We start from the raw sequence: 27,410 nt of genomic DNA on the forward strand, positions 1-27,410 counted from the left end.
GATCGTTGTTTTGGGTCCATATATTCAATTTGTAGTTAAATGGCGATCATTGTGTCATCATATATAAGCACCATTACCATCACTTGGTCTTCTAGTATAGATGGAACACATTTGAGTTGACCATACACTTATACCTTATCAATCACCTATGCCATACTAATACATACCTCCCGACATTTAGAATGAAATCGTGACAAAGTCATGAAATCTGGTTCCACCCAAACTGTGCTCACAAATGCATCAATTTGGATAAACCATCACCCATTTTAGTTAAGCCACATCCATTTTCAGCCCTGGAATCAGATTGTCCTGCCAGTCTGGAGGTATGCTACTATTATAGGGCAGTGGTGTAGACCGGGTTAGCAATACATGATACTGCATGTCCACCTAATCAGAGGTCATCAGGTCACTGAATGTGTGATTTACAAGTGTTCATCTGTAGATTGATTAATCAGAACTTCAGTTCAATTGTTTGTTCTTATAGTTTGTTGTTCTAAATCTGCTGAACTGCGACTATCAGCATGTTCTTCCAATCTGCCATGATCCACACAATCCTTGTCTGGTCACTAACACTGAAAAGTGTAACTGCACAGTATACTTTAATTCCCCATATTTCACAATTAAGGTGAGGTACTGTTCCATCTTGATATGCTGATTTAAGTTAGATTCAAAAACTTGATCTGCTTCTAGGTTAAAGTTTTGAATGCTGAACAATGACATAAACATCCAATTTTAGCAACATATATGATGACTAAAGTCTTTAGTGATCAGATTGTATGACAACGCCCCAGACACAAAACACATCAATCAGACAATGGCAGGTAGAAATGTTCCCATTTCAGCTAGTTCCTATATTACTTCTTCCCTTTCTAAGCTCGAATATAATCAACCTTAATGTTGACAATTCTGCATAAGTTTAGTATGCTCCTGTCTTACCTGAAACTAAGCAACCCAATGCCTGCATGAAAAGATGGAAACCTAAATTAGATTAAAAAAAACAAACAAACATTTGTCTCTTTCAATAAACACTGTTAGGTAGTGCTACAGATTATGGGCCTGATTTAGACTGAAACATAAGCATATCTTACAATTGAAAAAGTTGGACATAAATGTATGAATAAGTACGCCGTATTCAGAGTTTAAGATGTGTATGCTTGACAACAGACACACCCCTCAAACATTTACATCCAACTTGAGAATATGTACAAAAACATTTTATTTTATATGTTATGAATGTAGCTATGATGCATCATTGAAACTTAAATAAACTAGTTAATACAGCAGGAACAACTTCCAACATTTTAGTTGCATACTGAGTGTGTGCACTGCGAAAACCCCCAAAGATAAGATAAACTACGCAAATGAACGTACTGATGATTTCCTTTGAACCAATTCTATGTATTATTATTATTATTATTATTATTAATAATTTTTTTATTATTTATATATGTATGTATGTTTTGTGAAGCATCTGCCATGCATTGTACAGTATGTAGTAGAAGGCACTTAGTTGTTCCATGAACATATTAAGGTACAAGCTTGTAAGCAGAGTGCATTTATGCAGGGCTTTGAACCCCAAGGTCACTTCTAGAATTTGTTCTTGTTGGATATTTTAAGTCAGGGTTTAGAAAAACCCGGGTAGGCTTCTGCCATGCTGCTAACTCTTTGTCACATGGTAGATGGGTAAATTATATAAATACCATAGATCTTGCCCCGAGCCTGCCCTTTACAATGGCGTAGGCTATGGCAACAAAAAACATCCATAAGCTTCTACATGCTTGGTATATTTTCCAAGTTGTATGTTATGTCATTTTAACATAAATTGTCATACTTTTCTTGAATTAAGAATCTACATTAAAGTTTAGTAAAGAATATCCATATTATATAATTTTATGATTTGTTGGGTTAATATACATATGTGGAAATATCATATGAAAGTTATTCAACCCAAAAATTAAATTTGAAGCTTTGTGAAAGCTTGTGTTGCTTTGTATAGATGTAGGTAGAATAGTTCATCCACACTAAGAACACATAATTACATTTTAATTGAAGTTGAGCATAGTTTGACATTCACTCCAGCAAATATTTATAGCATGCTAATTGGATGATTGAAATATACCTTGTCATTGGTTAATGCCTCTGAGCAAACTGCTTAGGTTACTGTAATCAGGGTTGTGATTGATCATATTAAAAGAAACAATGATCACTGTTTTTGCCACATCTGTTTGGTTTAGTCAAATCAATAATATACCTGTAAAATGTCATTTGTTAGTGGGAATTATATAGTTTATCTTTAAAAACCATGCATCCAATTATATATACTTTAGTTCATAATCAGCAAATATATTTCTAGTTGCTAGAGATTAGCTTTTGCTGGGCTATCAAGAAGATGTTCTCCAGAACATTTACAAAAATTAGGAATTAAACATTATGGACGGAAATGAATTATAAAAGCCAAGAGGAACTTCAGAAGTAATTAATAAAGCACGATTAATGTCCACAGCATGGGCTATACAATAAACAGAACCCAAGATTTGGCCACTAGCCACCTCCTTTGGTTTACTTTCATTGCATGTTAAGGCTTTAGAGCTAGCATATGCATATTCTGATCAAGGCAACTTTTCTACTCTATGTATATTGTATATCCTGGTTATTATTAGTTTTTTTTCCTTAAAGTTCTTTATATATACTTGGAGTCAAATACCAAGACCAAGATTTGAAGATAGCATTGAATATGTTACTATGCTGCTTGGTAGTAGCGTGTAGCGAACAGCCAGTCAGAAGCCATCCTGAACCTCCTCTTAAACCATTCTTGCCAAATTCCAGACTTTCCCTTCTAGGAACTCACAGAGGGTAGGTCAAGTAGCAAGTGCAAGGGGGCGTACTATATTTAACAGCATACCACCCCAGTTCTGGCATTGCATTGCCATTATTATTGAATTGAGCTGGTGGAGGAATGAAGAATATGCCACAAAAATGGCTTGCTCTAATCTGCAAATAGCATTGTGAGCTTGCCATCTCTCATTAGCAAAACTAGCATCCAAATAGCACAGATGAGTAATTGCAGTATACTGCTTACTGCAAACATAGAACAAACCTATTTTAACACCTGCACAATCCCATTTTACATTATCCAGGAATAAATAACAATATTTTATCTTTTTTTCACCATAGGAATTTCAATTAACTAAGGTGTTTGCATGGAGTATGTCTGTGAAATCTCTTCAACAAGCTTTTCCACTTGTCTATACTGTGTTAGTCTCATAGATCATAGAAATAGACATCTAAGATGGTGTTCCAGTTTTTAACAAATTCTAACATCAAGTGGTACCGAGGGAGACAGCCGCTGATACTTTACTAAAACTGAGAGCACTCAGGACTTGCTTGCCATCAGATCCAATCACTCTTGTGTGGATTTTTTGTAGCATAATGGATGAATTAAATATGTATCTTAATGTACTTTGATCTGTCTCTTCTGTTCCATGATAATTAACAGTGACATTCCCACAGTAACTGCAAATTCTTTGAATATATGATTTCCTTTAGAATCTTAGTGAAAGAGCAGAAACCTCAATGTAATAATAATGTGTCTGTTCATTTTTACACAAAGGATAATATATCCCTTAATGGATATTTTAATTCTTGTCCAGGGGTGTAACTAGATATTTGTGGGCCCTGTAGCTAAAGTTGGTAAGGGCATTCATTTATGCGATGCCACGGCATGCCTTCAAATCTGCATTAGCTTCCCCATGTTATGCAGCATTCCCTCCAATTCTGTATCACCCCATACATTACACAGCAGCCCTGCAAAAATCTGTCGTTAAAACTGGGTCAGACACCATAAATTAAACAGTCTCCTCCACATATACATCACCCCATATATTACACAGTAGTGCCTCCAACATGTGTCATTCACCACTGACAGTGCCCCCTTCATTCATCCAAATCATCATCTAGGAACTAGGTGTTTATTTACTTTGGGCACTGGGTTGTCTGTATTGCTATCTGCTGACAGATGCCAACTGTCTCAATGGACCCTTGTGTATTTAGAAACTGTCCATAGGCTTGTTGCCTGGAGCTGTTCCGTGACTTCGGTCACAGCGATTACAGACACTTTGGGAGGGAGATGAGAACCAGGTTCATTGGCTGATTAGCTGCATGATCTGGAAACTATCAGATGATCATGCAGTTATCAGGTGAGCTTGGGCACTCAGTATGGCATAGGAAAGCACAACCAATTTATCATCAGCCAGGTTTGCTGATAGTCAGATGTGAAATCATATCTAGTCAACCACTTCTCCCTTGTGAACTAGAATCTCCTACAATAATCCAATAAGTTCCACTCACTAGTTAACCATTTTTGGTGCCACCTCCTCTAACTATGAATTAGGGAAACAATAGCAGCTGCATCCTCTAATATAATGGTAGTGCTGTCCCTGGTATCCACTATACACTTGGCTGTATAAGCCTTGTAGAATAAAACAGAGAGAAACATTTTGCCTTCACCCTGATGTCTGTGCATATAGTTGATGATGACCTGGCTTTACCCCCCTTCCATATTAATTAACACTGTCTCATTATGGCAAATGCATTCTCAAGCATACAGCTCCATTTCCAGAACTCAGAGGTCAATGACAGCATCAAGTTCCAGAAAAGTAGGAAGGAACCATTGCCTACAGTAGCTAGAGTACTCAAACCAAAGTGAAGAATCTCTGTCTTCCTAGTTAGCCACTGTTAGATACAGGCTACTCTGAATCTATAAGTCCTGACAGGCAGGTGAGTTCTTATACAGATCTATTGTGCCTATTTAAAACTATACTAAAAAAAATCAACAATGGTGTAGTTATTCTTTAAAATAAAAATATACTTCAATCCTAATTGAAAAAAAGCCACTGTCAATTTTACAAGGTTACAAAACTTTGTTAGAAAAATTACTCTCGGTTTATCCAATACATACATTTTTTTCATCCAAGCGTCCCTTGCTTTAACCAATTTCACAACAAGCCTCAGGTGGGAATGCATAACATGTCAATGTGAAAAGATTACTCAAATCAAGCCTCCTGATCTATGTAAAAAAATCCTCCAAAATATATATCACACTCACTGGAAACTAGTTAGTTCTGCCACCACTAAGATTCGGTTAATGAGCTGACTCTCTTTAGAAAGTCTTCTGAGTTATCTCAAAATACAATTGCAACCTAAATTAATCTGAGGTAATGTAAAACAAACAACCCCCTGCATTTAGTTATGGAGCATTTAGAAAAACCAAGCCTATATGACATGTGAATTTTTTAAGAACATAAAGACAGAATTTTAATAAATAGAATTTAATATGACAAAAAAGTCACAATGTTTATTGAATAAAAAAGCAAATTGACATACTGAAATAAAACTGCAAGACACTTTTCTTAAAATAAGTAGGAATGAAAACAGAAATAATTATATCACACTCATGTATTCTATTGCCTGGGGAAGGATAGAAAGGGACAATTCATCAGTAGAAAAGAATGAGCTTCAAGAACTGACCATATTTAACAATTTTTGTAAAAAAAAATCTCTCTTGCTCGCTGCCTTTCCAGTAATTCCAGAGAACTGGAAATGTACCAGTGAAGTAATCCAGGTATCCATACTTGGACCAGTGCTTTTTAATATCTTTATTGGTAACATTGCACATGGTATTGAAGGGAAAGTGTGCATTTTTTCAGATAACACAAAGATATGCAATATGATAGACACACCAGGAGGGTTAAAACAAATGATTGATGATCTAGGTAGACTAGAGGAATGGTCAAGATTGTGGCAACTACATTTCACAATTTCAGATGAGTTAAAGGCATGTAAGCAGTCTATCAAAGCAATGAGAAAGGTAAATCAGATGTTTGGTTGCATAGGGAGAGGAATCAGTAGCAGAAAGAAGGAAGTAATAATGCCACTGTATAGGTCATTGGTGCAGCCTCATCTAGAATACTGTGTTCAATTCTGGAGGCCATATATTCAGAAGGTTATAAATACATTAGAGACTGGACAAAGAAGGGCAACTAAAATGGTTTCATGGTCTACAGCACAAAGCTTACCCAGAAAGACTAATAGATTTTAATATGTATAGTTTGGAGCAAAGAGGGGACATGATAGAAACATTCAAATATATCAACAGTTTTAACAAAGTACAGGAGGGAAACATTCTTCAAAGGAAGAGAAGTATGAGCACACAAGGACATGCACTGAATCTGGAGGGAAGTAGGTTCAGAGGAAACTTGAAGAAAAATTACTTTACAGATAGGGTAGTGGCTAAGTGGAATAACCTCACATCAGAGGGGGTAGAGGCTAATACAATTGAGCAGTTTAAATATGTTTGAGATAGACATAAGGATATCAATACAAAGAACTAAAGATCAAATAGGGTTTGAAGTTGCCATAGGTTAGAAAATGTCCAGACCAGATGAGCCAAGTGTTTATCTTCCATCAAGTTCTATGTTTCTATAATCTGTTTTACAAGTGGGTTTCTTACTTTGTTCCAACATGCTTTATTCACTAAATCTATAATCAGGTTATCTCTCATCTGGTACATCATCATCTTCACCATTGGTTTATATAATAGATTATTTAATCCAATAAACAGAGTATAATTTTATTCACATGTGTTTATGAAATATGAATATGCCAGATTATTTTTTGGGGGAGTTATTTTATTTCTATATCTTCTTTATATGACTGGTATGTATGGCTGACAAATGTCATGTAGCTCATTTCACTGGTTAAATTATGTAGTGTTCTTCTCAAATATGCATTATGAAAGGATTTACTGTATATGTTTTTCTTTCAAAATATATAATTTCGTGTGTAATTAGCCACTGCACTAGCTGCAACCAATCGCTTCCTCCACCCTCTTGCTGCTTCCAAGATGTTGCCCTGGCAGCCATGACATAATCTCCGGCCCCAGTGTCCTGGCCGGTGCCATGGCAATGAGGACGCTTTCTCTCCTGACCTTCAGCCTGCCTCAGACAATTCTGTTTTGCTTTGGATCCATGACCCATTGGACCGTTCCTGGATTGCCTCCTGTTTTCCGGTTTCTCCTCCTATCACCTATTCTACGGAATCTGTACATAAGCTCCTACTACACAAGAGTTAAGACCTAGGGACATCCAAGTACCTGTGAGCATAACCAGATTTACAAGAAAGGCGGCTGCTACAGATGAAGGCCTCTATTTCCTGTTTTAGGAGTTCATGTTAGCCTTAACATTATAACTGGCCTATAAAATATTTGGAGGATATCTCTTAGATGGACCCCAGCCAAACTAGTCCTAGCCCTACCCAGGTTTTGACTGGCCAAATCCAGACTCTTTCTCAAGTGGTACAAGAGCTTTCTCTCTGGTTGTTGCCACAGGAAAAGGACACTAAATCATCCTAGGCCACCCTGGCAACAGCAGTGGTACCTAAGTTAAATCTTCTGAATCGCTTTTCCAGGACCGAAGGCTCTTCCGCAACTTCAAGAAAGATTGCAAGCTATACGTTCGTTTGAGACTCTACTCATCGGAATCTGAGCAGCAAAGATTGGGCATAGTTATCTCACTCCTCCAGGGTGACCCTCAGTCCTGGTCCTTCAGTCTAGGTCCAAGCAGTCTCACACTACAATCTGTGGATGAGTTTTTTAATGGTATAGGATTATTATATGATGATCCTGATCGAGTGGCTTCCGCCTAAGCGCATCTGAGATCCTTTATTCCTCTGTCGTTCACCGTTCTTGTTTACTTTGCTGAGTTTCAGTGTTAGTCTACTGACAGCAAGTGGAACACTCTGGCAGTGAGTTTCGCCTAGGTCTCTCAGAACAGACTAAATTTTCCCTGATACAATACCCCACTCCAACCTCTCTGGATAATCTCATGCAACTAGCCATCAAAATTGATAGGTGGATAAAGAAGAGAAAAGCAGAAAAGGAATCTCCATCCTCCTTTGTACTTTCTGCCCTATTCTTGCTCCAGGAGATACTGCAGAACTTATGCAGTTGGTTCCATAAGATGCTCCATGGACCTCTGCCTGTACTGTGGCATCAGGGGGCACCACCTCCGCTCTTGCCGCAACAAGGTGGGAAAAGACCAGGCCTACTGAATGAGTGAGAGGTTCACCTAGGCCTTCAGATATTATCTTCCAAAAGTTCATTATTAGCTCCAGTCAGATTTCTTTAAGACAATCAGTCCTGTTTCCATCTTCCTGGACAGTGGGACTACTGGGAATTTCCTGGACCTGGAATTAGCCAATACTTTGGGCATTGAGCGCATCCATCTGGAATCAATTGCTACAGTTTATATTCTGGATGGAAATCTTTTGATGGGTGGCAAGATTCTTTTTCAGACATCCTCACTGCAACTGTTGAGCACCCTCCGTACAGAAACCCTGACTCTGTTCTTGATACAATGTCCCTCAGTGCCATTATTTTTTGTGTCACCCCTGGCTTCACCTCCACAACCCTCTAATTGATTGGTGTAAGGGAGAGATTGAGTGGAGTTCCTTGTTTGACCCTACCTCTAAGGGTCATACAGGCCTGTCCTGAGCTACTACCCTATCCTTATTGTGATTTTTAGGTCGTTTTTTTTCTAAGAAACCAAAGATAAGGAATCATTCATGGAGGAGAATGTAAAAAAAAACTTTATTAGGCCTTCAAAGTCACCAGCAGGAGCTCGGTTCTTCTTTGTATCCAAAAAGAATGGGAGCCTGACACCATGTATTGACTACCGAGGACTTAAAAAAAAATCAAAAACACCTACCCTCTTCCGCTCATCTCTGTCCTTTTTGATCAGCTTAAAGAGGCTGATATCTACACCAAGATAGATATTCATGGAGCCTACACTCTTTCCTGCATCAGAGAGTGCGATAAGTGGAAGACTGTCTTCAACACTCAGACAGGTCACTATGAATACCTGGTCATGCCATTTGGCCTCAGCAATGCACCAGCTGTGTTCCAGGACTTAATCATCAACATCCTTCATGAGTTGCTGGGTACTTTTGTTGTTGTTTTTCTTGATTATATTTTGATTTATTCCCAGTACCTGGCTCAACACTTGCTGCATGTCAGAAAAGTGCTTCTCAAGCTCCGTCAGCACCATCTCTATGCCAAACATGAGAGTTGTGAGTTCGAGGTCAGTAAGGTCACCTTCTTCTGATATGTCATATCACAAAGTGGATTTTCAATGGGTCCCAGTAAAGTCCAAGTTATCAAGGACTATATGTTTCCCACAAATCTGAAGGCCATACAAAGATTCTCTCGTATATTGAGTATGCCAATAGACTGGATTCCAGCCAGGCACGATGGGCACTCTTCTTCACCCGCTTTAGATTTATAATCACTTTCGGAGCAGGCTCAAGAAACGTTATGGCTGACGCCCAGTCCCGCAGCTTTGTCTCTCACCAGCTCTTCTCATAGATCCCACTTCTGCCATCCATGCCGCCCTAGTCCAAGACCTGGGTAAAACTCTCCGTCAACTTCAGAGACAGGCACCTACGGAGACTGTTGCTGACAGACTTTTGTGTCCCGGATGTCAGGTTTGCACACGAAAAAATGAGTGAGATCCTGCTGTCTCAACTGGTATTGGCTAGACTTCCCTTGAGACGCGGAGTCTAACAGGATGGAAGGTATTCACCAGGGATTCCCGCAAGGGAATTTGGACTTCAGCAGGTTCTACTCTAAAGGTTGCAGCCCTCGAGGGAAGTTCCCAGTGAGACAGATGGGAGAACAGATCTAGGCAGCATCCAAAGGATACAGTTCTGATATCAAATGATAATAATAGCAATTACCACTTAAGAGTGGAACATAAACACAAAGTTCAATGGAGTACAGAGTATACTGTAGATGATGTACCACAGCTGTTATACAGGAGAGTAGAAACAGTCAGCGGAGTTCAGACAGAATATACAGTGAGCGTTGGTCACAGCAAGTACCACTAAGGAGTGGAACATAAATGTAAAATCCAATGGAATGCCGAGTATACTGCAGATGATGAGCCACAACTATCACCACAAGGCTGTGGTGATAGTGGAGGACTGCGATGTAGACAGAGTAAATAGTGAGAGATGATCACAGCAACAACCAGTAACGAGTTGGTCAGATGAGCAGAGATCAACAGTATCCAAGCAGATGAAGGGCCACAGCTTACCACAAAGATGTGGAACGAGTCAGCAGTAGTCAGCGGTGCATGCAGAGTAGATAGTGGCATAGATAATAACGAGAAGTGACAGCTGAACCAGGCCAGGTGTAGACTCGAAAAACCAGCAATGAATAGGTGAAAGGAGGGGCCTTATAAAGGACTGACCAATGATAGAACTGACTAAAAACACAGGTGAAGTAATCACAGGTGCAAACCGTGGCTGACAGTCTGTACCAAGAAGAGATTTAAAGTGAAAGTCAATGTACTGAGGCTCGGGTAGAGACATCCGGGGAGTTGAGTGTGACACCGGATCATCTGAGGTGGGCAGTACTCGCCAAGACACATGACAGAAAAATCTCTGAAAACTCTGCTATTACCAAGACCTGTTCCAAAACTAAATCTTCCCGAAGATGTCCTTCCGGTCGATTGATGCCCTTACCATTTCCTTTTAAAACTTGGATCCATCTTTCCATTGACTTTATTGTAGACTGACCTTGGTAATCAGACTATAGAGCAAGTCAATTTCGTAGCTTTCAGACTGAAGCTACCTAGGTTCTTAAAGTACCCTAATACATTCCATTGCTCTCTTCTTAATCCTGCCATCACTTCAAGCAAGTTTAGACCTTGTCGACTACAGCGACCTTGGCCTGTCAAGGTTGATGGATGTCAGGGGTTTGTGGTGGAAAAAATTCTTAACTCTAAGAGAGTCCAAGGGCAATTTCATTTTATGGTGCATTGGTAGGGCTATGGTCTGTAGGAATGTTCCTGGGTTCCGTGGAGGCACTTACACGCTGACAAGTTTATCAAAGATTTCTTCAAGCAGATTCCTAAGAAACCTGGAGGTAGGGGCTCCTTCACCCCCTCTTTAAGGGGGGTACTGTAATGAGCGCTCGCTTCCTCCTGACTCTTGCTGCATCCCGGCTGTTGCCCTGGGCAACCTGGGTGCTTTCTCTCCTGCCACGGTGCCCAGTAAACTGTTTGACAGCCGGGTGCATGTGTACAGTGGGTGTAATTAATCAACAGCCTTCTGAGGCTGATTTCTGCAGGATAGGATCCTGCATCCTGATTGGGCAACATTACTGTTTAAGCCTCCCTGACGATTATAGCTTCTGTGCACCACACTTCCTGACCAGCTCCAGATTTAGCTGTGGATACTCTGCCCGAATTGATCTTTGTTGCGACCTTTGGCTTGTTTTGGACCCTGCTTCTTTGCTGATTGCTCAGACCTCTGCCTGTATACTGGCCTGCCTCAGACTATTCTGTTTTGCTTTGGACCCACGACCCATTGGATTGTTACAGATTGCCTCCTGTTTTCTGGTTTCTTCTCCTACCACCTGTACTACGGTATTTGACTGGAAAGGTGGCTGCTATAGGTGAAGACCTCTATCCCCTGTTCTAGGAGTTCCTGTGAGAACCATTATCCGTAACACCCTGCTAATTACTAGTGTTTTTTTGTATGCCATAGACCATAGGTGACATACTGGCTGGATCACAGGATAAGCAACCAAGCTATGTGACAGGACACCGACACCTTTAGATTCAGCATGCATTAATCTCTGTTATACATACTTACAATGTCTTCACAGGTACTCATATATTTGAGAGTAATCCTGATTATGCCATAATCATGCCAATGGTTAACCATGCATGTGCAAAAATGTAAGTTATTCATTCACGAAATTGTAACCTATAATAATTATCTCTTTAGTTGATATTGTGTTGTGCACAATAATGCAGATGGCACATAATGTCAACGTTACAACAATATATAATGGAATCTCTCTGTTTGGTGCTAATGTATTAGCCAAGACGGATAGATGCTTCAATACAGACCTCTTCATTTGTTTATCACGTCCAGCAAATCAGAAGTGTAATGATACCGAAATATTATTACCCTCGCAGAATGATCTTGGTATGAGCAAAACTATAACTTAATACATTCTGCTTGCAGTGGGTAATTATTTTTATACTATGGTTTCATGATGTCCAATAACTTCTTCCAGCAGATGTCTGAATGGCTTTCACAGGTTGAATTTCTAGAATTGTTTGCAATATTTATTTCACTGATACAATGAAATGACTAAATAAAACATGAAGCTCATGAAACTTGGATTATTATCTGGTTTTGAATTTTTGCCATAATAAACCACATAATAAATAACACTGTCTTTTATCACTAATTTGAATATATATATATATATATATATATATATATATATATATATACACATAGCTTTGACTTTTTAAATCTATACACTGAGATCAAACATCAGAATCATCTTTCCAGAAACAGAAGACAGGGAAAAGTCATTTCTGCAGTTCTAGAATTATAAGTTTGTTATAAATGTGAAATTTATGGGGAGGTTTCCAGTATTATTCCACAGTATAGAATACCCAAATGCAACATTAACAGGATGCCTTTTTTAAATGGGCATCATATTTATCATATGCATGGCATAGTTATCTTTAAGTAAACCGAGTCATCCATACATTTTCTCAGTCTATAAGAGCTACCACTCAATTCATTTTGTATGACCTTCAGATTTGTTGGAAGCATGTCATTTTGAGTGCCAAATGAAACAGTACAGTTATAGGAACCTATGGTCGTCAACTCCATTTACCTAGGTAGACCATGTGCAGAATTGTAGGGGTATATTTCATGGCAGGTAACATTTGTGAAAGTAGTAGAAACATAGAAATTATTTTATTTTTGAATTGTTGCCTGCTTTCCCCCATATATAAAGCTCATTAATTAAAAAAAGTACTTTAATCTGGTTACAAGATACAGTAATTTCAGTTCTGGAAGAAAAAATCTCTGCCATTTGTTTTAAGTACTTACTCCCATCTAAACCGATGCCGTACAAAATGTAGAAAATGGTGGGGCCTACTGAGCAGGAAGTTTGGCATGCTGCTTGGGCACAAAAGGGTTAAATGCTTACATATATCCAATATGCAAATATATGATACATGTGATTAAGCCAACATTGTAAAGAAATGAATGTCAGAATATTGAAAGATTGACTGAATATCATTCTGCTGCATTAATAAACCCTGGTAGACTATTTTCTGAGAAGTCTAAATTAACTTAAGCGACCCTATACTAACATCAATGTCCTCTACTTTGGCAAGCTGTAGAATGGCCAGAGGTGTTACATGAAATCCTATCGAAATTCTAAGCCCAAGGGAAATGTTCTAATTTTTGCATTAGTAAATTTAAACATCAACAACTAGAAACAAATCAGATTGCATTCCTAATCCATCTAGTGTAGACACAATGTAATTTTCAAAACACATGAAAGAAATGAATACTGTATCTGACAAATGAGTGAATTTTGTGAGAGCAATGTCATTGTCATGTGACACCAAGGTATACACTTATGAAACAAGGACATCTAAGACACACCTAACACAGATGCAATGCAACCTCAGTGATCACAATAATCCAAAACATACATGAGATTCTCTCTGTATATGTCAAATTTTCTTCAGACATTTTAAACTATGCAATACAAAAAAGAAACTATGGGCAATATAGAATGCGAAGTCAAATTAGAACATTAGAGAACATCTACATTATATCTTATTTAACTAATGTCCAGGTCATGCCTTTCATTCTGTCAACCACTATTGTTTGTTTATACCATTTATCCAAGTGGATTGTCAACATATCCAGAAGGGTAATAGCAGAGAAATCGAAAAATAGCAAAATCAATGTGATATCAAATCATCCACATCAACACTCTGGCCTGAGAGCAACGTAGCTAAGCTCTGGGGCTCAAAAACAAATCAGCGACCCATCTGTTTAGTATTTCATGACAAAGTTTTGCTTTATTTAACAGAACGGGTAATTTAATTAGCTGGGAGTTTTGATTCCCTATTCATGTTGCAGTTAGAAGTTCAACAGCTGTGAAAAAATAGTTTGCTTGGTGGTTTATATTATCTAATAAAACAATTGCAACCAAAATGTCTATTACCAGCTGCATGCACTGCCATTGCCCTTGAGCACAATAGAAAATGCTAACACAGAGAATCACCAACATTTTTATCATAAAATATCTAAATGTACAATCATTACTGTAAAAAAAAAAAAAAAAGTTTTGCTAAAGAGATAAACATTAGAGCTTAAATTTTTTATCACCGGCTAAGCTTGGGCCATGGAAAGCTATTTTAATAGTTATCTTCCTATTTGAACATTTTCTGTCACTGCCAAGAATATATCTTGATTTTCCCATCTCAGAATAGCCTGGGGAGATTGGATTTTGGCCAGATTTCTATTATCAGTGCAGTGCTGCTAGTCAACTGGTACTTTGAAATTGATTAAAGTATGTGCTCAGATATTTCTTTACCATGATTCTCGATGTTTCCTAAACATCCAATGCAAGAATGTCTATAGAATAGCAAAGAATAGCAAGATAATAGCCAAGAGATAACACCTGTAACCTTAATTCTGCACAGAGCCCGACACATTCATTTTGGATCATAAAACGGACGATCATTGCTGGTATCAAATCAACCCTTGGCTGTGTTGTCACCTAGACTTTCAAGGAGATACTTAAATCTTGCTGTATGTTTAGATATATTTTGGCTAGGAAAAAAAGACACCTTTAAATGAGTTGTTAAAAATCAATATTATATTTTCCTCTTGCGTGTACCCAATTTGACAAAAGCTTCCTACAGATACAGGTTGGATTTTCTGAAGCTGAGTTCTAGGACTTTAGTACTTGTGTATGAACAATGCCTGCGTGAGTATAATCTGTGTGCATTACATTTATTCTAAATAAGTGGTGCTACTCAACTCAAAGACTCTAAACAGAGGTGATGAAGGATTGTGTAGGTTTCCCATGTAGTCCAGTTTTCCAAAAACAGTTCTCTTGTATCCAGCTAAATTCTTTAACTCAGGTTTCAGCACACATCAGCTCAAATGGGTGTCTTGGTCTTTCATTTGAAAATGAGGGGAGCCCTGAGTGTATATCTGATGTTTAATATTCTGATTAATGAGTTTATTGCAACCATTGGACTGGTAGACTGGTCCCGATTTCAAATTCTTTCATGTTGCTAGCAGTAGATTCAATTGGCAAAAGTTAATTATTGTCAACCCAGTATTTCCATCTATATCTAGAAATAGGGGTTGCTTTGTTCTGTTCTGCTTTAGCTAATGCCACAGTTGACTGCGCAGGCTATTATTAACGGTCTGAGCATACTGGTGATTGTAGAACTACAAGCACCAGCATAGCCATGGCAGCCAGGGCATGCTGGCACTTGGAGAGCCACAAGTGCTAACATGTCCTGACACCCAGGGCTCGCAGAGCCATGTAGTGCCACAAAATAAAATTTAAATAAACCACACTCCTAGTTCATACCACATCTTTTTATTAGAAATTAAAACGTTGATATACTTACCAACATCTGTGTTATTTGTCTGTAAGGGATCCAATCTTGCAAGCTTGAATCTAATAGGCTGGTGTCTATAATAAAACCTAATACATTACAGGCCCAGTAGTTGTCCAAAAAAAAAAAATCGCATCCAAGGTCCTGGAGTTGCCATGAAAAATAACCCCCATAAAAATATTCCACTTGTGATGGTGAAGGGAAAAAAATCTTCTTTTCTTGAAGCTTGAAGAATCCCAAATAATCCACTGGAACTGGCTTGGCAAAATAAAAACCTAGCACAGACGACGAGAACTTAGTTCCTGTATGTAGGAACACACACCGCACAATGAAATATGTTATTACTGACAGTGTAGCAAAGCCCCTAGGCTGGCTTGCCTAGTGCTGCTTGGAGTAAAATGGGGGGGACCTCCCCAATTTTGCTCTGACCAGCACCAGGCTGGCAGCACAAGGGTTAATATTGTTTGGAGTGGGAACCACAAATGCTTTTTTAAAAAAATGTAATTATTTATTTTTGCACTCTATTGAGCAAGCGGCTGCAATAGCTGACAGATGCGTACGCCTCCTGCAGCGTCCTGTGTTGTAGAGCAGAGAGGGGGGATAAAGTACACCAATAGCCAACAAGGAACGTATCTGGAGATCCGTTCCTTGTTGACTATGGGTGTAAGTAGAGCTTATTTGTGTGGAGTTCGGCAGATACTTGCCTTAATGACTCAGGCCCTCGATCTTTGAGTTCTGTTTTGACTTTCCATTCCGTATAAAGCCATTTGGCAGCTTATTTGTAAATTTTGCCTTTTGTGAAATGAATAACACTGTGTGGTTGTGTGTGTGTTAGGAATGAGAATGTTTAAAGTCAATTTCCTTGTAGTAAAATGTGCAAAATTCTGCAATTTTGCAGCCTCAGGAGAATGCACATTCTCAAAGCTGCGTAACTGATTAAATAATGACTGCTACAGTTGCACCACTTTTCCTGACAAATATCAAAAATGTTATGGCGTAACCTTTATACCTACAGACACTGAAATATATGAAACATCATTGTAAGAGGTTAATTTCCCTTCCAGTCATCAATCAGGAAATAGGCTAATAGTCTCAATCTTTGGAGGGGTGGGGGTTGTTCGGTGCCAACATTATGCGATTCAACATAATTTGCATCATTGAGGTCACCTTCTCGCCCACTTAACAATGAAGTGGGTGGGATCTGGGAGAAAGATCTGCTACCCGGGGGTCCAAGGGAGCTACCCAGCATTCCATGCAAGTATGGTAAAAGGCATATGAGCTACAAAGTCAAGATGGTTAGAAACAACTGCCTTTGTTACTCCAATACCAGATCCCTCATAGTAATATTTTTCATATACTTACTACAAATGTCTCCTCATTACTCTTCTAATTTCAATATCAAAAGACCACAGTTAAATTTCAAGTTTCTTTGTGTGAAAGATCTACAAGTGTATTGACATTCACCAACCTGTATATGGAAGTTTCAGAAACGTGTTAAGACCAGCAGATATTTTCTGAGGCAGTACAAATAAAACTTTAGACACAACAAATAAAAGTCCTGTCAGGTTCCCCAACTGGTTTCAACCATATTGATAATTTTAAAAGTGAAACAAAGGCATGTGATCTGTGGCTTTAAATATGTATGTTCATAATCAGCTGATCATTCTCATCCAGTCAAAGTATAGAAAGCGAGAATTTTTTTTTCTGTTCAATATTTTTCATTGTTTTCACAGAACATGCATACAGTCCAGCATACTGTCATAACAAACACAGTTATTAGAGATAAACAATATAAAATGCTTTTGGAGCCATACAAAGTGCACATGCAAACACAAGGTACTATATCAAATAAGAAAGAAAAATAAATAGACACACAAAACTATAGAACCAACATGAACAAGACCTACGTGCTAGTCAAAAGACAGATCCTCCAACTTCAGTTGGGGCGGCAGCAACTACCATAAACCACCCACAGAAATAAACACAACCTCCTCCCCATGGTCACACCCAAACCGGCCACAAAGCCTGACTATAATATTAGACTGACGTGATGACTCAGAGGGGTACCCATTTTCAGGGTCCATTGGGCCAAAATATCCACACATTTATCAATATTATTATGTAGAATATCCATCAAAGCTTATCAATGATAGGAGCCCTGGAATGAATCAGTTGTTTCCAGCTGTAGGTCAGGATTACTATTTTATAATTTGTTAAATTGAGAATGCACCCAAGCATTTTTGACAACTGTATTAGGAAACAAGTTGTTTTTTGATATTGAAAATGATATCTCAGAAATTCTGTGGGAACCCAAAATGCCTTAAGTCGGGTGCTGGCAAGACCAGATTTGTGCTTGTTTCACAGTATAGAAAATGAGCATTACTGCACTTATCTATAGCGCTACATAAAGTTCTATGTACTAGCGGACTTTAGTCTGCCAGCTCAAAGAGGCAAAGCTTGGACTCTCAGCATCAGGTGACGGGGGTTCCTGTGTGGGGGAATATACCAAGGGAGCAGATTTAAATAAGTAAAGGGATGTCCTAATGTGGACAGCCCGTTTAAGTAATCCATTATGTTGTGATGTAACAGTTTTCACTTACTTTTACTTAGGAATATCGACCAGGATGGCAATGACGGATGTTCTCCAAGACAAGTCAGATTTCAGTGACCCCGAAGAAGAAAAGGAGGAAATATATATGGCTCCCCTTTCAAGTCATCATGAATCCATCAAAGAGAAAGATTACTTCATGTTACAAGATATACAACCTGCAAAAGAAGAACAACATATCCCTATCGTGCAGAAAGCTGTTTCCGATGAGACGTTCAATGAACTGCCCATGATGCCTCCATTCAACAGTGACCGAATACCACCAGCGATGAGGAATGACATCAGTGAGCACACAGCTCTCATTTACTCGGAACAGAGCCAGTTCCGGAAAACCATGTCCAGGAAGTTAAATGTTCTTAATGGTCATGTGAAAGATATTAATAAGTCGCTCAAACAGATTATGGCTTCAGAGAAGTCCAGTTCAGAACTCCTTATGCAGCAGAATGCCATTTTAGAAAAAATTGCCTCTAATCTGCTGTTAATGTCACAGCATCATGAGCAATCTGCACAAATGTTTGTAAGTGTTATGCAGCAGGGGATACAACTGTTCAGTGCATCAAAAGAAGCAACATATTCTAGTAGGACTTGTGGAGGTGCCGGCGAGACCTCTTCTTCTCTGAGAAGTGAACATGTGACTGCAGCCCCTAGTTTAACTAAGGGAAATATTCGCATTCATGGTGGCAGAGTTAACAGGCATAGTCGTGCTCTTAATCCTGTAGAGCCATCTGCCATTCTAGGGCATGGCAAACAGTAAAGACTAGTCCAAATTTTGCCACAAAATAATTGTGTGCAATTAGAGCCAGTTAGAACATTAGGTTACTGTATAATGTAAAACTTATATTAGTAATATTGTTAAGAAACAGATTTCTATCTCCTTTGGCTAGTTCTTGTTTGCACAGTTCCGTTTGTCTACAGACAGATTTTCCAATCCCTGTTTCCTTAAAGAATATTGTATGTTTTTATTACTATTGCATTTTTTCACAAAATATTTTTCTAAATCACTATGCATAATTAGAAAAAGCGTCATAGACAGATATTAAAATATTTATATTTTTATACTATATATTGAATACGGATTTACTGCAGTAGGAAGCATTAGGTTTTTAAACCATTCTCTTCAAAATCCATTAATAGTCCCAAAAGAGATACTACCCAAAACAACATTCACTGTAGTACAGACTGAAATAAACTACCACAATTCCCTTCTCTGTTTTCTTTCCTTTTTATACATGAAATATAAGGTAGACTCATAAAAGTGTCCCTGACGTGGAAGGTGTTCTCCTTTGTTTATGTTTTTTACTCTTCAGCACCATATTTACCAACCATCCTGCAACCTTTTCTATCACGGACTTAGTCCCCTGGACCGCCTGTAGATATGCTCATGCCTGAGGTGCACAAGAACTTAATTGCAACATTTTAATGCACAGGAATGACGCAGCCTTTAAACATGTGTTGTTCTTGTCAATCGGTTACGCTTCAGTCCCTGAAGGTACTTGTGTCTGCCCCTTATGTAAGACTTGTCTTGCAATTTCCTATCAATATGTTGTATTCTGAGACAATTTAAAAATACAGTCAGGGCCAAAAGTTTTGAGAATGACACAAAAATTGTTTCTTTACAAAGTTCATGAAAGGGCAATTGTGTAATAACTTAATATATCTTCATCTCAAAATACACTTATAAATGTGGTAAAATGTCTAGAGAAAACTGACATTCCTCATACTTTATTTAGTATATAGGACTAACAATGGCTAGTCTAATGTCTGTCCATATATTAGAAACACTATATACAGTCACACATCTGTTGTCCATCTTAGATCCCTGAAAATCTTTGCTAAAGAGTGGTAAGATAACATGAGAAATTGTATTTCTTTGCAGCCTTCTCATATGTTGCTGGTGGATGGTTCTGGATTTAAAGCTGTATTTTCTTATAGATAGTAAGATAATCTATAGATAATGGACTAGTAATGATACAGAAGGACTGATTTGCTGCTAAAAGACCATCATTATTTTAGGTATTAATGTTTTATATGATACAATTCTAAGTATTACTGGATCTGCCAGAGATCCCTTAAAGGTAAATCCAATTTCTCTGACTAAGGATTTTATTTTAAACTGTCCGAGTTACAAAAAAAACATGAAGAAACAATACAGTGCTAGGATCTTTTATTAGGAATGTCTGGAACTTATGGCTTACTGGGCACTGTTGATTTGCTTCCTCTAATTTGTACCATGGCAAAAGTATATTTAAAGCCTACCAGTCTTTTCCTATGCTGCCCCTGGCGTCTCGTTAAATTGTCATTGCTCCTCATAATGAATGTAGAAGGATACTCTGATGGTGTCTATGTGTACGACATGAGAATCAGCAATGATTTACTTTGTTTTGTTCTTTGGACCTTCCTATATAATGGCTTTCTGGATTACTGATCCAACACTTGTATATGCAAAAAGTAATTCTATTTTTGCATTAAAAGTAACGATTTGCAAGTTTTAGAAGCAGAGGTACAGTAAATGATTGGTTGGTACACACATGCAAATAAAACAGATATGTCTAAATATCTATGCATGAAGAAGCAAGACAGTACAGCAAAAATAATCACTTTGCATATTATGTATTTGGTAGCAACATAAATGCTGTATTAGAATTCCTGATATTGTAGTTAGTTTATTATGTAATAAGCGGTAAGAATAAATTAAAGAAAAAAAAATCGTATTTTTTTAGGTATTTTATATGTATGTTGAGCTATGCTCCTGTTATTTTCGCTCTCCATTTTTTTTGTAAAACTCGTTTTATGCTTTATAAAGCCCTCTGTCTATACATGTTACATTTTGAAAGCTATCCACATTCTAGAAAGTTAATTTGTTCCTTTCACCTGGTGTGTATTGTAATGTGTTGAATAAACCTGTATACCTCTGGCCCGTTGCTGCTTGGTGATATGAGACAATTCTGTTTCAAGTGTACAATTATTTCAGATTGGTGGATAATACCTGGAAAAGCAGACTGAGGTGTTTGTGAGGAGGGCAGGGTTACAGCTGCAGTCTTGATGGAATGTTTTTGTCCTTGGGTTTTATTTGGTTTTGCTTTTCTTAGCACTTTGTAACTATCAAGAAAACTGGCCTTGTCAAGTCCTCCTTCAAAGGATGTTAGTGCAGTAAACCTATATTTTATGTTTTTCAAGGGACCAGAAAAACTGGCGTAAAATCTGAGAAAGTGTGAAATGAGCAAAAAGTTTAAAAAGTCCCTCAACTTCAAGTAAAATAAGGAAAGTACACAGAAGACAATTTGTAATTCACCACAATAGTTTATTGTGTTAAACAGTTTGGGCAACCAAATAAAATATCTACATATGGTGGAAAAAACATCTGTACAGCAAAGTAAAGTGTTTATCTGAGGTAAGAAATAATATAAATGGTATGTACAGTAATTTTGCTAAAACATGAGCTACTTTACTGTACTGAAAACAAGTAATACACAACAATAAAACATCTGCAATACACCATTATAGCAGCACAAAATACTGTATGTCAGAAAGTTTTGTGGTGCAATATGCTGGAAAAGTTAGGAGGATTTCTATCTGTGGGAACAGATGTCAAAATTACTCACCCAGCCCAATAGATTGATTCACCGTTCCATGACTATAAAAGAGGACTTGTTGAGAGGTACATGAGAAACTTTGCATTAGACAATGAAGAGACCATGGAAAAAAGTGTAAAATCCACTAAAATCAAAGGATGTAAAATGGTAGTTTGAATATAGATATTACTGTGCTACATAACAAGACTTTGGAGTGGCCTCCAGGGCCATAACTAGGGCTGTGCGATAGGGGCGACCGCCCAGGGTGCAACGCTGAAGGGGGGCACAGTTTAGGAATATTTTAGGTTCATTTGATTAAAATTGAGGGCTAGGGTGGCAGCATTTGACATTCTCCCCCCAGGCGCTAGAATTTTAAGTTACGAGTCTGGTGACCTCTAGTCCTCCAAGCCATTATTGTCTATACCGCTTTACCTGACTCCTGCTGCAATGCTGGGGAAAAAAAGTAAGAGCAGCAGGCAGACAGACATGACCCATATACCGAGGAAGATATTTGTCTGGCTCTGTAGATTGGGATTTTTCACTTACATTTTAACTAAATTAACTTGGATTCAATTACTTTTGTTATGTAAAATACATGATTTATATTAACTTATTAAATGGAAGAAGGGAAAAACCACTGCAATGACAGTAATTATAAGATTGTAAAAATCCCAGGCACAAACTAGATTATTTAAAACATTGTAATAAAAATCCAGAAGTAGAAAAACTGGAGCTCAATATCTGTAAGCAGGGCTGCCGAGAGGAATTCAGGGCCCCGGTACAACAACTTCATGGGGCCCCCCTTATAGTTGAGAATGGAAAAAAGTCTTGCTAGTGGGTGTGTTCATACAATTGGGGGACGTGGCTATGCATCATTGGGCATGGCTACCAGGTGACAAGCGCTAGGCCACCCTCCTACAAAACTTGCATTATTGTGTACACCATTAAAAAATTCACCAAAAATTGAGATTGGCCCACTAGAATCACAACATTTCACAGACTCTCCTGCTCTCTCCTACCTGTTCTTGTAAATTTCACCACCTGTGGCTGAAGGTTTCTTTAGTTGCGGCTTGTTTAGATCCTGGAATGTTGGGGGCCCTATTTGGAAATAAAAATGGGTACAATTAGAAAATTAGCACCCATGATTAATAATTAGGCTTTCCTCCAACCCCAACATTAAAATAATAGTATTCACATTGAATAAATAAACCTATTTCCCTCCCTCCAAACAGCCCCAGCAATAAATTAATAGTATTTTACATTTCAGAAATATACCTATTTCCCGCAACCATCACTGCCATTAAATAATTCATAGTCACATTTAATAAAGACACCTCATTCTCCCCAAACTCAAATCCACATTCAATAGCCCCAAACAACCCCATCTTAAATTAATAGCCCCCACTATTAATTTGCCCCACCATCACCTCACAAACAAAATTGCACCCATTAATTAGCCACCCCCTACCTCACACAAACTACATTGCCACAAGCCCCCTGTGCCATCACATACACATTACTGTGCCCCTTCATCACAACGTTGTGCCCCCTTATGATCACACTGCACCCTCCATGCTGCTTTTCCCCCCTTCACCTGGCCCCCCTTCATCACACTGTGCCTTTCTTCTCCCCCCCTTTATCACACTGTGCCATCCTGCCCCCCCTCTTGTTCAGCACTGTGCTATGCTGCTACCCCCTCTCCTTTATCACTCTGTGCCATCCTTTCCTTCATCACTTTGACATGATGCCCCCCTCTCCATCAGCATTGTGCCATGCTGCTCCCCCCTCTCCATCATACTGTGCCTTTCTGCTGTCCCCCTTTTTTCCTCACACTGTGCCTTTCTCTCCCTTTTTCCTCACACTGTGCCTTTCCCCCCACTTTTTTCATCATACAGTTCCTTTCTCCCCCCTTTCTCATCACACTGTGTCTTCCTCCCCCTTTTTCATCACACTGTGCCTTTCTCCCCCCCTTTTTCATCACACTGTGCCTTTCTCCCCCCTTTTTCATCATACTGTGCCTTCCTCCCCCTATCTCATCATACTGTGCCTTTCTACCCACTTTCTCATCACACTGTGCCTTTCTCCCCCCTCTTTCATCATACTGTGCCTTTCTCCCCCCATTTTCATCATACTGTGCCATTCTCTCCCCTTTCTCATCACACTGTGCCTTTCTCCCCCTATCTCATCATACTGTGCCTTTCTACCCACTTTCTCATCACACTGTGCCATTCTCCCCCCCCTTTTCATCATACTGTGCCTTTCTCTTCCCTTTCTCATCACACTGTGCCTTTCTCCCCCCTTTTTCCTCATACTGTGCCTTTCTCCCCCCTTTTTCTTCATACTGTGCCTTTCTCACCCTTTTTTTCCTCACACTGTGCTTTTCTACTTTCCTCCCTTTGCCTCCGTTCTTTTACTTACCTTTGTATTAACTTCTTTCATCTCTTTTCTTTTGTCTTCTTGCTTCTGTCTGGGTCCTCTCTGCGCCGCTCCTCACTGAATGTCGGACGTGACGTAGTGACTCACCCCCAACATTCTGTGTGATCAGAACAGAGGAGGAGGGATGCCGGTGCCGCGATCACGTGAGTATTTTTTTTATTTTTTAACTACCCGTTCCCCCAACAACATGTCCGGGCCCGGGTAATTAGTACCAGCTTCCCCCTCTCGGTGGTCCTGTCTGTAAGGCTGAAGTATTAGTGGCAGGCGTGTCTACTAATCAAGCCACATTATTGTTTCACAGCAGGGCATTTTCAAGGTGTGTAGCTGTAACATCTTAAGTACATATACCACATCCCTCGTTGAGTGACATCCCACATGTCATGCTTAAATACATAAGTCAGTGGTGGAAGTTGGGGTGTATGTGCTGATATTCCCTACACCACTTCTACTGTCTTCATTGTAAAACTATCAAATTCCATTCACTTACATTCCCATTACATTTTACATACTGCCACTTTTTGCAGGTAGGATCCCCCTTGCATAATTATAATATTGTTATTATTATCTTTTATTTATAATATAATATGGAAATTCAATTTTCAGTTCAGTTCGTTATTGAAAGAAATGTTCTGTTCAAAATACATAGATGTCTGAATATGTTATTGTAGAATAATGAAGTTACTCCTATTATATGTACTATACAATGTCACATTTTAACCTTGTCTTGTACAGAAATGAATGTTTCTGCTCTTCAGCCCAGCACCTTAACATGACACGGCTTTCCATTAGCTGTAGTTCAACAAGTCTGGTTATTTTTACTTTATTAAAGGTACTCTGTTTCTGTTGAAAAATTAATTTCTCAAAGTTACTTGAAAGCTTCTCTAATTTTAACATGAGATGCCAGAGGCAAATGTATGCAGGCGAATAAGTAAATGGTGGAAAAAGAGAGGATAATACTTCAATGGAGTATATTCTTGTAAGGATTTTAAAATGCTGAATAGAATATATCAAAAAGACCTGTAATGTGCCTAATGCAGCCTTTTCAAGAAACTCATATGTCTAGGTCACTGTAGACATTAATTTATTTTGCTATAGAGTCTAAAACATCCACAGAGCAAAAAAAAAGTAACTTTCTGTTAAACACTTGAAGACTACATTGTATTCTATTTCACTAATATATTTTGCTGTATGCACACACAACATAAATGCAAATTTTCATTTCATGTCAGTTTTCTTTTTCGCCAGGCACTGGAAAGTGGCAATCTGTGGTGTAGCAAAAAGACTTTGGGCCGGTGCTAATTCTGAGAAAGTGTCTCCATAGAATACTCAAGACTATGATGAGATGAGCGTAGTTTCACGCAAATATAAATTAGGAGCAGAACAGGCCATTTGTCAGAGGCGCAAAGCTCAGATGATAGAATCTTTCAGTCCTCACCATTGGAATGGCATTTGACTCTGTTGTTCTAAATTTGTATTTTGTGGAATATATAGCTTATAAATAGAGCTGGGACAATAAATATCAATTCATATTGCTGCGTGGTGTAGTTGGGGTAGAATTGGGAATACTTATGTCTAAACTTGCAAAATTTGAAGCATTAAGATTGCCATTCACTGGAGATAAGGGTCCTAGCCCAAACCCTGAAAAACAGCCCCATACCATTATCCCTCCTCCACCAAACTTCACAGTTGGCATAATGCAGTCAGGCAGGTAACGGTCTCCTGGCATCCAAACCCAGACTCACCCATCTGACTGCCAAACAGAGAAGCATGATTCTTAACTCCATACAGTTTCAACTGCTCCACAATCCAGTGTCGGTGTGCTTTACACCACTCCATCCAATGCTTGGCATTGGTCTTGGTGATGTGAGACTTGCATGCAGCTGCTCTGCCATATGAAAACCCATTCAATTAAGCTCCCACCGCACAGTGTATGTCCTTACATTAATGCCAGTTGAAGTTCAGAACTCTTCAGCTATGGAATCAGCAGAGCATTGGTGACTTTTATGCACCATGTGCCTTAGCAGTCGTTGAACCCACTCTGTGATTTTACGTGGTCTTCTGCTTCATGGCTGAGTTGCTGTTGTTCCTAAACGCTTGCACTTTCTAATACCATCACTTACAGTTGACTATGGAATATCCAGCAGGGATGAATTTTCACAAACCATGTTATTGCAAAGGTGGCATCCTACCACAGTACCACACTTGAAGTCACTGAGCTCTTCAGAACTTCAGAATATTTTGTATTGCAAATGTTTGCAAATGGAGGTTGCATGGCTAGATGCTTGATTTTATACACCTCTGGCAAAGGGTCTGATTGAAACACTTCAGTTCAATAATTAACAGCTGCAGCCAAATACTTTTGTCCATATAGTGTATGTACGTATTCTAGAATAGTTTTTTAAATGTATGACTCTATATTTAAATCATGTAACATGATTTAAATACAGAGTTGATGTGGGGAACAAAGGATAATTCTGAGTCAAGTATCACACCTAGGCAGCAACTTTCCATGTGGGATTTATGGTCATTTTGTCAACAGAAATGGAAATGTCAGGTAGGTAGCTTCACTTGGTGATATATATATATATATATATATATATATGACATAGAGAGGATACTCAACAGCGTGTCGGTGAGACTTTTTATTTATTCATTTTCTAGTATCAGGAAGAGGCGTTTACACGTGCTGATATCAGTAGTCACAGGGACCTTTATCAAGACAATCAACCTCAATTCATCATGGTAACAAGGACTATAATGAATTGAATTTGACTGACTTGATAAAGGTCCTGGAGACGACCGAAATATGAATGCCTCTGTCTGATATTTGAAAATTAATAAATGAAGGTGAGTACTCTTTCAATTTCTTATATTTTGTATGTATAGCACAACCTTAATTGATTGTACCACATCAGGAGCACCCCACAATTTTAAATCTATAATTCACGTGTGCACAGTACTAAAATGTAAGAACTACACTACAGTATACTCAGATGCAAAAAGAACACAGATACAGATCTGATTAAATAAATGTTTCATTTGTATCAAAGTGCATACACAAAATGATTCCACAAAGCAAATATAAGAGCAATCAAAAAATCAGGAACTGTTTCTACTTACAGCAGTATTTACAAACATACTAGATAATTAATCAATCAATTTTTATATGATGATTACAGACCTTCAGGTTGTTTTCGAAACTATTGCCCGACATATGCTTCAGTATCACAGGATGTATTGCAAGCATAAGAATTCCTATGTGATAAA

General features: G+C 38.5%; 1 protein-coding gene across 1 annotated transcript in view; it reads left to right on the top strand.

The window, feature by feature from the left end:
• SEMA6A (semaphorin 6A) overlaps positions 1-21,052 on the top strand; it is a 156,520-nt gene extending 135,468 nt beyond the window's left edge. The window contains exon 20 of the mRNA XM_075179421.1: positions 18,138-21,052. Coding sequence (XP_075035522.1) covers positions 18,138-18,889 — 752 coding nt within the window. The 3' untranslated portion in view covers positions 18,890-21,052. The remainder of the gene's footprint in view (positions 1-18,137) is intronic.
• Positions 21,053-27,410: the final 6,358 nt, after the last annotated feature.

Source organism: Mixophyes fleayi, chromosome 1 (genome assembly GCF_038048845.1).
Source record: "Mixophyes fleayi isolate aMixFle1 chromosome 1, aMixFle1.hap1, whole genome shotgun sequence".
In the NCBI taxonomy this organism is placed as follows: Eukaryota; Metazoa; Chordata; class Amphibia; order Anura; family Limnodynastidae; genus Mixophyes; species Mixophyes fleayi.